We start from the raw sequence: 16,465 nt of genomic DNA, 5'->3' as shown, positions 1-16,465 counted from the left end.
GATGAGTACAATTCAAGCAGAAATTGAGTTTTGGAATCCAGAGAAACCAAAAAATATGCTATCAAGCATAAAACTGGACAGGGTAGAAGATCTTATACATCTTGTGGGATATCACAGCAAGTTCAAGAGGCTGAGTGGCTTACTGTTCCCATTACTTATATCTGGTCTCCTTATAATATCAGAGCCATCATGTTGTTCCATTACTTTTGTCTAACACTGATTAAACAGTCAGTATTAAAGTATTTTAATAGTCGTAAAATAAAAATCCAAATAAATTGGTTAAGATTTTTTTGGAGCTCACTTGCAATAAACTTTTTTTTATTAATGCCTTTATTCAGAGCATGAACCACTCACTAGGGGTAGACTTCAGCAATGAGTATCTGATGGTAGATTGGTGGCTTTTTATAATCCTGTAATAAAGACAGGACTGGGAGCTGGCAGTGCTGTTTACTGGAGAAACATAAAGATGACCATTACATCTAAAAAGCTTTTCACAATTAAAGATCAGTTCTTGCCTATTTGTATCACAGCCATCTGCAAAGGAAGAAAATAACTAAATTATCTGGATGAATTCAAAGGATAAAAAGGATAGTAACTGAACCTTCAATAAATTGTTGTTACTATAATTATCAGACAGCAAAAAGAGTTGAGAATATGGTCATTTATGTGATTTATGACTTTTATTGATATGTTTTCAAATACAGCAAAGGCAGTTTCACCATGGGTGGCTGTTTTACACTTAAACCTCTAGCCAGGTGATGCATTATCTAATTTTGTATTAGAGTCCAGGATCTTCAAAACCTTTATTTTGTATTGAATTAACAAAATGATAATGGAAAAAATATTACAGGCTGAAATTTGCTCCTATTGAGAGATCAAAATAATCACTTCATACACCCCACACCTCCATTCTCCAGAGCATATTCATTCATCAATACCACGCTGTTCATTGAAGTTACTGTTGCTGGTAGTTGGATTTACATTTACATTCTAGTTTAGTCTGAAAGTTAGCACCTTTGTCTTTCTAGAACTACTGCACATTTGAGCATTTCATCAGAAAAATAGGAAGAAGGCATGATTGGATTGAAAGAAAGGAACGAGAGAGGAAAATGTCAAAACTTTGATAAATTTGAAGTAAAGACACATAGTTTTCTGAGATGTTTAATTTGTGGCTATCATTCAAATATAGCAACATCACATCATTCAGTACTGTTTAATGATGAAAGAGACATTGAAAATTTGCCTTTTCAAACAGGAAGTTTTGTAAATGACTTTTAAGTATCCTGCATTTGACAGTGTGCCCTTGCCACATAAAGTAACATAAAATGGTAAAATTATCTAATGCATTTCCAAACATTTCTTTATTAGAATTAATATTTTACTCAGCAGGGAATGCCTAAGAAGGAGACTCCATTTTCTATTTTCATTGCTTCAGGTTGTTATTTTTTGTTCTTTAGTTATCGCACTAAGTTTCAATATTTCAGTTGGATTCACTTTTTATCCAGAACTCCTTTATTTTTCTGCTGATTGTCAAATTTTGGTATCTTGTGCTGAAACAAGACTGCAACTAGTTATTGGCTGCAATTTTGTTAGAACAAGTACCTGTCATTTAATGATCTTTGTAATTTATCTGTTTGTTAACTAGTCATACTTAATTATAATTCCAGTTTTGTGTGTCTACCTTTTCCCTACATTTTGAATTTGTAGATAAATTACATGTGCATAACAAGAGAAAATCTGCAGATATTGGAATTCCAAGCAACACACACACAAAATGCTGGAAGAGCTCAGCAGGCCAGGCTGCAGCTATGGAAAAGAGTTGATGTTTCGGGCTGAGACCCTTCATCAGTCCTGTTGTGTATTACTTGTACATAATGTCATTTCAATTATGAAATAATAGTAATATCTTACACCACAATAATTAATTTAAGATAACTATTAATTTGTTATCCACTAATAATCTACAGATGAAATTGTAACTGATGAGTCACATTGGATATTCTGGGTTTGACAATTAAAACTATTTTATAAGAATTAAAGGGGAAAATCTGATGCACTCAGAAATAGATTAATCAGATGTAAATCCAGTTAATAGCTGTCAGAGAAATGTTAATGATTGACATGGCTATAACACTTCCATTGTTCTTTTAATTCTTCCATAATGTGTGAGAATGAATTTGATATTAATTGAAGTTTAGAACAAACTTACAAACATAAATACTCTCAACTTCATTTTCTTTCCGATGCAATAGCATACTTGCTGCAGATGTGTTACACATTGGTAAAGACTTCAATAAAACCAATATGATTATTCCAGAACTATAAAACTCTGGTAATCAACACACTTGGGATTTGTTGGTGGCCCACTGGTGGATTTTCCTGACTAAATGATGGTATTATTAATACCCCAGCACACTTGCACTTTTTTTCAGAATCTACAAAGTTTTTTTTAGACACATTTTCCAGTGAACCAAGGAAGTTTAAAGGATGTTGGGGAACTGGAGCTTTGGTCAGTTTCACAATGTTAGGTAAATAGGATGCAGGTCAGTTTAGAGGAAGCTTAAAAGTAGTGACTGATGAGCAGGGCCTGCTGATCTAACAGGGCTTAAAAATAATCAGACTGCAGATTGTTGGAGCTTTACTCTAACACAGATTTGAAGTATTTCTCTTTTTCTTCTCCTTTCTTGAATATGCAATTTCAGATAACGCTTGCAGATACTTCATCACAGTATTTTTTTCTTGTCTGTCTAATTAATAAGCATCAGATAACTCACATTGAATTTGGATGCCACAAAGGAATTAGATGAGATAACAGTGCATTTCATCTATTAACAGTTCATGGAGGGCTGAAGGGCCTGTAGTGCATTGACATTACTTCCTTGGTTGTTGCCAGATGGAAACTGTAACAACTTACCTGTGTGCTCCTTAGAAAATAATTAAATCAGAGGACATGAGCATGGCAAAATGGTGGTGGAATATGCAAAAATGATTGTGTCAGGAAGATTTTTTAAAATTTCAGTGGCTTAATTGCCCTTTAGCAAGTAGGACATCATTCAAAGCATGCAGATGTCTCAAAGCTGAGAAAGGAAATGAATGGCAAGTGGTTACTCCAAGAGGACAGAGAAAAAATTCATGAAAGTTGTCAAGTAGAAATATGAAGTGATTTAATTTGGTAGGGGGATTGAGGAGAGACAATATATGTCAAACTATGCAATTTTAAAGAATGTGTACAATTAAAACATAAGCACAGGACATTGAAGATGGCCAACCATGTTGAGCACTATTGATATGTGATCCTTAGATTAATAAATAAAGGTTATAGGAACACAATTGACATCTACCTACCTCAAACCATCATTTCTTAACCAGCCCCCTCAATCTCCCCTCTCAGCCCCATCACCATGAGGTTGGAAAAGCATGTTTGCAATCTAAGTTTTCAACTTTTGTGTCATTCCCTTATACATCTATGCTAATAATGCTACTAAATTAAAATAAATGAACTAATCACCTTTAGTAAATTGGCTATATTATTTTAGACAGTTGTTACTATTGTCAGTTCCATTTCTTTTCTTTTTAAATTTTTTTATTGAATTTTCAGATAATTACAGAAAGACAAAAAACCCTTCCCCTTCCCCTTAGCCCCTCCTCCCTAACAACCCTATAGAAAAAGAAAGAAAGACAGAAAGAGTGCCTGGATATTGGAAGATCCCCACATGCTCCACGGAGTTCGTAATAACTTTAGTATATATATATATATTTATTTATTTCCCCAAATAACCAATTATCTTATCTTCAGAGCACCTGTCTTTTGTAAATAATGGCGCCAAATTTTCAAAAACTTTTCATATTTATCTCTTAAATTATAAGTAATTTTTTCAAGTGGATTACAGCTGGAAATTTCATTCTTCCAACGATCTATACTTAAGTATGCATCCGATTTCCAAGTAACTGCAATAGCCTTTTTGGCTACTGCCAATGCAATTTTTATAAATTCTTTGATATTAATTCAAAATAGACTTATTCCTTTTACAATCGATAATCAACTTTTATATAATTGGTTTCAAAAAGGGATTAGATATATAGGAGATTGTTTTGAAGGAGGTATATTAATGTCATTTGATCAATTAAAGAATAAATATAAAGTATCAAACAACACTCTTTTTTGTTACTTCCAATTAAGGGCTTACTTAAGAGAAAAATTAGGTCAAACAATGTTATTGCCAAAATCTAATGAAATAGAAACTTTAATTCAAAAAGGAAAAACTAAAAAACTTATTTCTTGTATGTATAGCTTGATTCAAAAACAGGCAATTAAACAAGGAGTCCATAAGTCAAGACAAAAATGGGGAAGTGACTTGAATATTAAAATTGAAGAAACAAATTGGTCAAGACTATGTCTTGATAGTATGACAAATACAATAAATGTCCCGTTAAGATTAGTGCAATATAATTTTTTACATCAATTATATATTACGCCACAAAAAATAAATAAATTAAATCCAAATTTATCTGATCAGTGTTTCCGATGTAACCAAGAAATTGGTACTTTTTTACATTCTACTTGGTCTTGTTCTAAAATTCAACCTTTTTGGACAAATTTAAGAGTTTTATTGGAACAAATTATTGGAACACAACTTCCACATAATCCAATATTATTTTTATTAGGCGATATTGAAGGGATAAAATCAAAACCCAAATTGAATAAATATCAGAAAGAATTTATAAAAAACAGTTTCATTTCTTGACCTTATTTGACATTAATTGTACATTGCTTTCTCCAACTTGAGTAATGGCATGGACTCAGTTCCATATTCTATATCCCCTAAGGTGTAATGCTTCTATTGTAACTTCTAATGCTTTCCCGTGTTTATCTGAGGGCTGCTTTGTGAATATTATCAGTACATTAACAAGGAACCATGACACCATGTTTTAAATTTAGTTCCAGTGGAATTATATCTAATGGGTCTCAAATCAGCAGGTTGGCTGGGAAGGCACTGGGAATTTCAGTCTCACCAAAGAAAAGAACGCACAAAGTTCACGGTTTTATACCCTGCCTGGAAAGTATCTACTTGTTTCCATGATTTATAAAATTCATTAGCCTTTGCTTTTCACAGGTGCATATTAGTCATTTCCTTCTACAGATTTTTTTCTGCATATTGCACATATTCAGTCAGGAAAAGCATTTGCATTATTATTTATCTGCAAAACATCAAAAGATCCCCTTTCCCTGTAAGGCACTTAACAGTATACACAGTAACACTTTTTAAACGTATCACAGATCATGAAAATTGACAAATAATTCTGGTGAAAATTTTTAAATGGTTATGTAAGGAAGCCAATCATTTAGAGTGAACATTATATGTGAAAGAAGAAAATGGAGTGCATTGGAGATCTTATAAGGTAAACCAGTTCATTTTCCAAAATGTCACTTTGATATGCTGCCAATTTAAAAGGAAAGCATTGGTGTACGGATAGTGCGGAAGGTGATCAATTAAGAGATTAAGCATTTTGCAGCACATGGGGCACATCTGCATTTTCTCCTAATAACAAGGCCATCAGCTCATTTTCAGAACACTGTTGTCTACTTCAGTGCAGGCTTCACTTCAAAGACCCAATGTCTGCCTGTGCTATTTAATCAGAGAAGGGATGCTAATTTGGCCTTCTTAATGTGTGGTGGTAAGAGACTCCTTCAATTAACTGAATTCTATAGTAAGAGAATAAAGGGATGCAAACAGAGTCGAACTGGAAAGGCAGAGTTCTCATTAAATCAAAAGGTCCGGCATTCATTAACTCTCGCATCTGAGGCTAAACACTAAATACACACAGAGCATCAAAGGGTCCGTGATGGGTTAAATAGGGAATGCAATCTAATTAAAATATTACATATGAGTAAATAGCTCTTTGATATTCATCTAAAGGTTCCATTAAAGAAATAGGTGCTTCAGATTTGCATTATGGTGGGGATTATCACTTTTAAGTACGGACAACAAGTTTCTGCCTAATCAGAACTGCTTCAAAGTGTCATCATTTTGTGACCCATTTGCAGAAGCAGCCAAGAATGAGAAAATATACTGATATCTGGGCTAAGAAAGACCACTTAATAGTGGCGCAATGTAGCAGCAGGTGCACCAATCACAGAGGCTGTGCAGAAAGAGAAGATAGATAAAGGAAGACAGCATAATTCAACAGTTGAAAAGAACAGGATAAAACCAATGACTATACAGTATATATATTTATCCATCTGTGTATATGTACACATCAAGATTCAATCATTCATATAGTGATTGCATGGGTTGACCTTGCAAATTGGCAATAAAAATGCTCTTTTCAGCTGTTAATATTTTTGGACCTCCTACCACTTCTGATGAATTTTGGACTTGTTGCACTTGTATGTCATTTCCTGCAATAGGGCTCTGCTTATACTGGATTCTGGATGGGTCAATCTGATGAGGTCCCTAATTTTTTGTGAAATTTTCAAATTATGATTTTGTCCAGGTTGTCTGTCAATTAACCCCAGTGGCCATGCATAGAGCAAACACAATTCTGTTCAGGAGCATTGAATCCTTTGCTTAAGGCATCTGGACTAGGTTGTGATGAAAATTCAAAGAAGGCAGTTTTCAAAACTCAGTGTAATATTAAAATGTTAATGATAACCACCATGCACAAACCACCATTCTCTTTACTTATTATACACTAATATAGAGTCAAAAAATGGGAGGCCAACAGGTTGCATTCTATTTGTGATGTGCCAGCTGCCGTTCAGTAACTGATTGCACATTGGAACAAAAGGAAGAAATTAGCTTGGGCCCTGGTACAAAGGTATATTCCAAATTCATGAAGCATTATCTATTTTAAATCATCACAATGCTCTGTTAAAATTGGCCTCACACCACCTTTCGCATACAGAATGCTTTAAGAACAAACCCTATGTTTTGCATGTCAGAAAACTGGATCATTCCATATGCCACTATGTTACCTAGTTGTCCTGGTAGAATACTTGCATGCACACTATTTTAGATACAGAGTATATTTTGTACAAAGCTAGTATGCAAAATTAAGTACAGCCAGATGACAGATATACACAAATAATGTAATCCATTATTTTTTACTATCCTTTGAAGTAACAAAATAATTGAGTCACTTCAAGGCATTCTACATACTAATAACTTTTATAATGATTGGTGCCACTTCGGGATTACATTTGAGCTCTTTTATTGAAGAATACACAACATTTTCCCTTTTCTGCTTTAGACAAGCAGAGAAAAAAATCTAAACTGCAGTTTTATTTGAGATTAGAATCTAAAGTTCTATGTTCACAAATCCACTGAAATAGTTTTTACGCTCATGCATCTGTGATTTTCATTATTTAAAAAAAATTACATTCTTTCTTCATATTACTTATCTGACTTCTCTGACTTATCAGTCTACTTTAAAATGTGACTTAAGCAATGCATGTCTCTTGATGTGGTGAAATACATGTGATTGCTCACCAAAACATTGAGGCACCATGGTAGTAAGTGGCTAGTGTGATGTTATTACAGCTCAGGGTGTTCCGGAGTTCAGAGTTCAACTCTTGCACCATCTGTAAGGAGTTTGTACATTCTCCCTGTGACTGTGTAGTTAGTAGGTCAACTGGTCATTGTAAATTGTCCTGTGATTAGGCTGGTGTTAAGTAGGTGGGTTGCAGGGCAGTGTGGCTTGTTGGGCCAGAATGGCCTGTTCTACACTGTATCTCTAAATAAAATAAAATTTAGAAGTGCAAAATATGGAAAACTCTGAAAATACTCACCAGGTCAAGACAAATCAGTGAAGGGTTTAACAGTCAGCATCTGATGCTGATGATAATTCACTGGAAATAGAAAATAGGCGAGAAAGATGTACCAGATTTAATGCTAGAGAGGCACACAGAAAGTGGGAAAGAAGAGAACATCTATAACAGAAGAACAGGGGAGAAAAGTTAAGACTATTAACTTGTCTCAGTGAATTTCCTTAAATGTCACGGGCAATGAAAAGCACAGAATATTAGAGAGGTTAAAAGGCCAGATACGTTGCTTAAAGTCTACAAAAGCAAGTGAATGCTCAATGTTGCATTGAGGGTCAGTGGATTTTACACAGTCAGAAAGCTGGACACGATCACATAATGTTATCCAAAGTAAAAGTCATAACACCATACATTATAAAAGCAAAATCCAAATTCTCGCAGCCCCTGATATTTCTGACACCAGTCCAGTCATACATCATCATAGAAGTACTCTTTACAACATTTTGGCTCCGGCCAAAATCAATGATGTCTGTAACAACTTAAATTATTCAACAAATTAATAATAATATAATTTGAGACCATTTTGAAAACAGAGTACAATTAATTTAATTGAAATACAGAGAAGGGTTCACAATCTGATCATATTTTCTTTAATTACATAGCAAAAAACTAAAAGTATTTTAAACATTAAAATAATGAACAAATACAATAATTCATAAAAATATATTTTGAAACATTAACACTTCTCATCAAGAAATAGTATATGAAATTAGAGTTGAATCAATCCGGTCCATGTAAAGTTTAATGGATCATACTTTAAGTAGTCTTATCAGAAAAAAAGTCCAGGCACATTGAGATTATGGGCTGATTTTAATAACTTAAAATACAGAATAGATTTTTTTAGGTATTTAATGAATGTTAGAGATTGTAATACACATGTGCTTAAACATTTTTTTGTCTCAGTTTCTCTTACTTTCTCTCACTGTTCCATTTGGCATACCAACAGTAAGCAATAACCTTGCGCTAGTTCATGAAATGGTGATCTTGTTCAATTGTATGGGTCATTAGTCTGTATCAATGAGGTTGATGTGTTTTCTATTCACACAAGGTTGCAAAAGATCCTTTATATCAAGTAAGTTGATTTATATAATTAAGTAAAATGTTTTTTAAAAGAATGCTTTCATATACAGTAGTGTCTTTCAAACCCAATGCAACTTAGAACTAATGATGTATTTTTGAAGTCTAGTCACTATAATAACGCAGAAATAGGAAAACAAATCATTACACAGTATGCTCCCAAAACAGCACTGTGATAATAATATAAAATACTTTAGTAATGTTGATGGAGAGGTAGGTATTGGCCAGAGGACTGGATGCATCTCCTGCTCATCTTCAATAGTGCATTGATCTTTTATGCTTAAATGGAAGTGTAGATGCGGCTTTGCCTTAATATCTCAACCAAAATACAGGATGGCACTATCTCAATATTACACTGAAGAGTCAATCTCAATTTCTATCCTAAGGTCATAGAATGTGACCTGTTTTAAGACTTTGTGATTCAGAGGCTACTAAATCCAAAAAGGATCATTGGAATGATCAATGTTTGTGAAGATGAAAAGATTAAGATCTATTTATCATATATTTAACTGATAAATATATGTCCATGCACCTTTTGCAGTTGAACATTATGAAATTAGTTGGGATTTAAAAAGAAATGTAAAACTGTAAGTTAAAATTACATTTAGCACCTATGGAAGTAGAACAAAATGTGTATAAAAGTGCTCATGCTTCAAACCAATAAATAATGGGGCAGTGATATGTCTAGTGTGTTTTCATATTATTTGGTCTACAGATGAGAGTTGCTTTTAGATTATCTGATGTCATATGTATTGCACTCACTTTGTGATTATATTAAATCTAATTATATTTCTTCACTTCGGGGTGGTTGAGAGGACACCAGTTGTAAGTATTAGTTCTTAGGCCTGTGCACATTTGATATTTGGGTTACTAACTGGTCAGTGCTGCCTCGAGGACTGGCAGGATTGAAAGCAACAACATTAAATGTACCTTGCTTTTACCCTTATTAACTGAAATAATAAGATAACAGAAATAATAATATTTTACAATTACAATAAAATAATCATTAGAGATTAACACTGGTATAGAATACATTTTATATTCTAATTTACTTTTTCACTAAAATTAACAAAGGAAAACACACATGTATATAAGCTGGAAAAAATGTAAAACTACCTACAATAGTAGGGTTATATCATCAGTGTAATATCTCATTTAATTTTGTTGAACTCAGTTACAAGTTCAGAGTAACCCTGTGCCTCTATCATTATTTCTATGCACGTTATCTCTACTAACCGTGAGATCAATCACAAAGATGATTAATCTTTCAAACAATTTGCCCACTTTAATTTGACAAATAATTTTTAAATTACTATTGGAAGTAATTTACTCAGTGAAGGTTTTTGGTTTAGTTGTATATTATAAAATCAGAGGATCGGGGGAATAGAAGGTAGTCATTAAGCCCTTTGTGCCTGGTCATGTTTTAAAAAAGATCCTTCTATTTATATCCTCTCTCTGCACTTTGCCCATAGCCTAAAAATGATTAATGGCTATGCTGTAGGTGGGGTTGAAAACTGTTGGAAACAACAGCAAATATTGGTTCCCAAATGGCCTTTAATCTGATTTAAATAAGTGTTTAGATATTCTGATATTTCAAATAAGTTTGATATTTCAAAGAAATGCATTGGAAGATATTTTTAGAAAAGTTAAACATAGTTTTCCCTTCACCATCTTTGTGTAGACTGCACAGAGCATTATTTGCTTCTCAACAACAGAATGATTGTTCTTTGACATAACTCATGCAATTGTGATAATTTAAAAAGGCAATATAAACTTAGAGTGCTGTTAATGTGACATTATAAGACCTTTCAGTATGATTCATTATATATACGAAACATTCAAATATTTCTTATCTTTAGGTCATGTGCATTGCCTTAAAGGCTGCCACAATTTGCTTCTCCTTTTTATGTCGATCCTGCATCATCTCAAGCATTGTATTTTCAGATGGGTCCAGCTGTACACATTGACCAAGTTTTGTTAACTTTTCCTTACCCAGCGTCTCGTTGGCCACCTTGGAATTAGCTGGAAGTGGTTTTGGCTTATGAATGTTTTTGGCATATTCTTTTGCCTAGGATTTTGTAAAATAAAACAGGAAAAAGTCTATTTTAATGTACAGTATGACTCATTGTGTTCTGGAACAAGGTTTGTAAATTCAATTGCATTGTGAAACTGAGAATAGTCTTTTCTGAAACACAATAATGACCATTTTCAGGTTAATTTGCATCATTAAGAAAGAATAATGTAGTTCCTCATCATTAGTCACTCCTGCATCCTGAATGGGATTTTCGTATCAGCATATGATAATATCATTACCCATGCTATACTTCTTCTGGGAGCACAAGAACCAAGACCTCAATGGTGGAGATAGTGGAAGATGATGACACTTCACAATGGGTTCCCATTTGACTTACATTACACCCCACTGGACCCTGACCATGATCTGTCAAGGATCATGTGGCAGCTTCCCATGCAACAGCCCCTCCACATTAAACAAAATCACACAGAGGCATTCCCCATTAAGGGAATCCACACTACCATCCCAGAGACAAGCCTTTAAGAGAACATCATACTTGACTCAAGTGATCACACTATTTCTTTTGGAACAACACATGTAAGTTTATCCAATTTACCCTCTAGACACCCATCATGGACACTACTGAAGGAAAGTGTTTTTAAAACTGCAACACTGAACTAGAATCGTCCTTTATACTCTCCCTATAATGCCTATAATCCCATAATCCCATCCCTACTGAGACTTTAACTTCCCCAATAGTCTTGATTTCTAGGTAGCTCCCCAACCCTACAATATACCCAGAGGCTGACCACTGCTATCTTCCAAACAATCTAATGGCTTCTGTCTCCAATCTGCATCTCCCATTTTTACCCTACCCTACTAAGTCAGCCTTGGGCCATCTGCTGCCTCTGATCTCCTCCTATCAGAAAAATCCCTCAGCTTCTGATTTCCTTGCCTCAATAAAAAAGTGCTGGTCTCATTCCTAATCTCAGTCTCCCATTCCCAGTCGCTGAGCTCTGTTGCTGTCCTGTTAAAGGAGGATTTGGATCTGTAGGCTAACCTCACAATCTGAGCCTTGAGAGAGGAAGTTTGAGAGGCATACTTTTATTATGGTTTCAACCACAGAGGAACTATTATGCAATATTTCATTCTTAGCACACCCTAATGGATGTGTTACAATTTTTAGCCTATTGATTGTGAAACTGGGCTAAAGCAATTTATCATATGAAGATATAATCAAATCTCAAAGGTGGTTCTTTTGTATAAGAATTGATTTTTGAGGCCTGGCAAGGATAATAGAGAAAATATGTTGTTAGATCCATGGAAACATCCCTCACATTCACAAAGACATCAAACAACACTGATTACCGAAACCATGAAAAAGTATCCTTTTAAAAGTGTTTCAGTAAGTGGCTTAGTAATATTACCCTTATGATGTCCATATCAACATGCTTGTAGTAAACTTTCCAGCCATAGCAGCTGCAAAAAATGATTCACTTGGAAATATTATGCAGATTGAAGTGCAATATAAGTTTACAGAAAAAAAACTTGAAAGATACATGCAGAAGATTGCAGTCATTGGAATCACAATATCCCTGTTAGAAAATATCTGTATATGTGAGAGAGGAAGCAAATTCAATCGTAACTTTAAAATCAAAAATTGCATATACAGTACCTACATATTGGTTTTAGAAAAGTAAAAGAAATACACAAGGCCAAAGTAACTGATCTAATAATTTAACAAGTGGACATACAGCTACTAAAATCAAGGTAACGCTACTATGATTTCAAGTTAGATTTTATCCCTTTCCCCATTTATTAGACTGAAAATCCAGACATGTATAATATTTTTTTATAAATAATATGGCCTATATTAATGTATTTTGTAATTTTCAAGAAAGGAGGGAGAGAGAAAACAGGGAATTATAGACCGGTTAGCCTGACGTCAGTGGTGGGAAAGATGCTGGAGTCAATTATAAAAGATTATATATTATAAATATTATATATTTAAAATATATATTAAAATTATATATTATATATTATAAATATAATTATAAAATTACGACACATTTGGATAGCAGTAGAGGGACCAGTCTGAGTCAGCATGGATTTATGAAGGGAAAATCATGCTTGACTAATCTTCTGGAGTTTTTTGAGGATATAACTATGAAAATGGACAAGGAAGAGCCAGTGGATGTAATGTACCTGGACTTCCAGAAAGCTTTTGATAAAGTCCCACATTGGAGATTAATGGGCAAAATTAGGGTACATGATATTGGGGGCAGAGTATTGACATTGATTGAAAATTGGCTGGCTGACAGGAAACAAAGAGTAGGGATTAATAGGTCCCTTTCGGAAAGGCAGGCTGTGACCAGTGGGGTACCACAAGGTTCGGTACTGGGACCGCAGCTGTTTACAATATACATTAATGATTTAGATGAAGGGATTAAAAGTAACGTTAGCAAATTTGCTGATGACACAAAGCTGGGTGGCAGTGTGAAATGTCAGGAGGATGTTATGAGAATGCAGGGTGACTTGGACAGGTTGGGTGAGTGGGCAAATGTATGGCAGATGCAGTTTAATGTGGATAAATGTGAGGTTATCCACTTTGGTGGCAAGAACAGGAAGGTAGATTACTATCTAAATGGAGTCAGGTTAGGAAAAGGGGAAGTACAACGAGATCTAGGTGTTTTTGTACATCAGGCAATGAAAGCAAGCATACAGGTACAGCAGGCAGTGAAGAAAGCTAATGGCATGCTGGCCTTTATAACAAGAGGTCCTTCTGCAGCTGTACAGGGCCCTGGTGAGACCCCACCTGGAATATTGTGTGCAGTTCTGGTCTCCAAATTTGAGGAAGGACATTCTTGCTATTGAGGGTGTGCAGCATAGGTTCACAAGGTTAATTCCCGGAATGGCAGGACTGTCATTTGTTGAAAGATTGGAGCGACTAGGCTTGTATACACTGGAATTTAGAAGGATGAGAGGGGATCTGATTGAAACATATAAGATTATTAAGGGATTGGACATGCTGGAGACAGGAAGCATGTTCCCACTGATGGGTGAGTCCAGAACTAGAGGCCACAGTTTAAGAATAAGGGGTAGGCCATTTAGAACAGAGGTGCGGAAAAACTTTTTCACCCAGAGAGTGGTGGATATGTGGAATGCTCTGCCCCAGAAGGCAGTGGAGGCCAAGTCTCTGGATGCATTCAAGAGAGAGTTAGATAGAGCTCTTATAGATAGTGGGGTCAAGGGATATGGGAAGAGGGCAGGAACAGGGTACTGATTGTGTATGATCAGCCATGATCACAGTGAATGGCGGTGCTGGCTAGAAGGGCCAAATGGCCTACTCCTGCACCTACTGTCTATTGTCTATTGTGTCTACTTGGTATGCAGTAGGCTGATACATGTTTTGAGTGAGAGAGTCCACTGCTGCTGTTCTACTTCACAGGATGCCCAAAAGTACTTTATCGCTTATAAAAATAATATACGGTGGATACCAGTTAATTGAGCCATTGGTTAATTGGGGCAGCCATTGGGGTAGCCATTGGGACAAATCTTAAAGAACTAAAACTAATTGAGGAAATTGCTGGGATTCCCCTTGTTTATTTGGGACAATATGCCGCTTAGTTGGGAAAGAAGACTGTTGCTGAACAGGGTCTATCTAGTATCAGTCATGTGCACTTGTGTGGCTGCTAGATGCTACACTGAGCTTAGAGCGAACAGCTTTTAAATAGCATCAAATGCGTTTTATGTTTTAAAAAAGCAGTGATATTTGTCACTGATACCTTACGAGAAATACATAGTAAGACAATTCAGAACTATTTTGCTCACTGTGGATTCAAGTACTCAGGCTGGGAGATGCTAGAAATGGCTGGGAGTGAAAATGAAACAACTTCATTACTTTAAGAAATTAAGAACTATCAAGAACTAGAAAGTATCAACAATTATCCTGAATTTTACAATGAAAATTAAGATTTTGAGGATGCATTCTTTGAAAGTACTGTATGAAGGTAGCTCATTATCTTCTCTAGGTATCTGCGCTGATTTTCTTCATTTCCACTTGAAAAGAATACGGCAGCGTGCACTGGATCAATTCCTCTGTCGATAACTAATACGCAGTTTTATAGTACTGTAGTAGTATTGATAGTGTTCTCATTCATTCTGTATTTCAGTTAAATACATAATTAGGAACTCTACTTATTTTTTTATACCATTTTAGCTATTTCCATGAAACTTTAGTGAATTGGGGCAGCCGCTTAATTGGGCCAAAATGTATTGGTCCTGATGCATCCCAATTAACTGGAACCCACTGTATAATATAATTTAAAATATATTGGTGAAGAAGGTTAAGGTTACCAGGAAAAAGACCTGGACACTAGTGCAGGCATAAGATGAGGTGGATAGGAAGCTTGACATCTGGAGTAGAATATCAAAGCAGGGATCATGATTGACTGCTGAATAGTGAGTCAGTATCTTGATCAGGGTAAGAGTGGAAAGCTTTAAGGTGGGATAGGATTGGAGTCATAATCATATTGGTGGGGGGGATTGGGCAAGAGGAGTAGTGGGTACCAAAAAAAACTCAATGTGAGATGCTGGTTCTTGGCATTGGACTGCATGGACTGAGACCATTTAAGGAACATTCTCAGTATAAGTGTACCTATGAAGAACTCACTATTGTAAGGAAGGGCTACTTGGAATAAATGCCTATTTATGCATGAATAGGCCACAAAATAAATGTTGTGAAAGTAGATCCCATTGTGCTTTCATGCATTATATGCATGGAGAACTCAGGAGAGACATGACAAACTGCAGAGCAGATGCTGTAAATAACTACCATCTCCAGTACTTTGTTTCCTGATAGAATTCTACACATTACAACAGCTAGGTTTTCCAAAATAAGAAAATGCATTTGGTTCAATAACTGTGTCACAGTATTTTACATCTATTTGAATAGATCTCCATGAAGGGTTGAAAGGTTCAATTTAAATCTTCTTGCTGGTTCATTGTAAGATATTCCTTCAAAATCTTATCATTACCTAAACAGTATGTATCACCAATGATGGAAATAAAATATGAATTAAATTTACTTAGACACACCAGTTTCCAGCTTGAATTAATATTTTTGTTCTCAGTGCTTGTTGGCTGTTTCTGTGGGGAAGATGATGATTTACATCCATCTCTCAGGTTCTGTTCTTTAATTTGCTTTGCATATTCCTTTTGCCGTTTCATTTTCTCTGCCTTCACATATAAACACATAAATAAATATTAAAAGGAAAACCAACATTGTTGTGATTTGAAGAAAGAAAAATACAAAGAATGAGTTTGACATTTCCATTCTCAGGCAGTCCCATGATGTACCAAGTTTACAGCACCACCAGGTATAAAACACTAGATTTTCATAACCACAGTTTGCAAAATCAGATTCTGGTCAGATGTTGCAAGAATTGACAGCTGGACACAGAATGAGGGTAGAAATTTAGGTGTTGATTTGGTTCTATGGATGGTTGCCAGAACAAGGGGGGGGGGGGGATGCAGAGGCTTGTTGAATGTAA

At 35.1% G+C, this 16,465-nt stretch overlaps 1 protein-coding gene across 4 annotated transcripts in view; it reads right to left on the bottom strand.

Moving 5' to 3' along the window:
- Positions 1-7,219: 7,219 nt before the first annotated feature.
- Positions 7,220-16,465, bottom strand: part of jhy (junctional cadherin complex regulator) — a 67,605-nt gene continuing 58,359 nt past the window's right edge. For all 4 annotated transcript variants that reach the window (XM_059957098.1, XM_059957099.1, XM_059957097.1 and 1 more), the window contains 2 exons: positions 16,011-16,147; positions 7,220-10,967 (listed from right to left, as the gene is read on the bottom strand). In XM_059957098.1, the coding sequence (XP_059813081.1) occupies positions 10,755-10,967; positions 16,011-16,147 (350 nt within the window). In that variant the 3' untranslated portion in view covers positions 7,220-10,754. The remainder of the gene's footprint in view (positions 10,968-16,010; positions 16,148-16,465) is intronic.

This window comes from Hypanus sabinus, chromosome X2, assembly GCF_030144855.1.
Source record: "Hypanus sabinus isolate sHypSab1 chromosome X2, sHypSab1.hap1, whole genome shotgun sequence".
NCBI lineage: Eukaryota > Metazoa > Chordata > Chondrichthyes > Myliobatiformes > Dasyatidae > Hypanus > Hypanus sabinus.
Note: the sequence above shows the minus strand (reverse complement) of the source record. Positions and strands in the feature narration are given on the sequence as shown.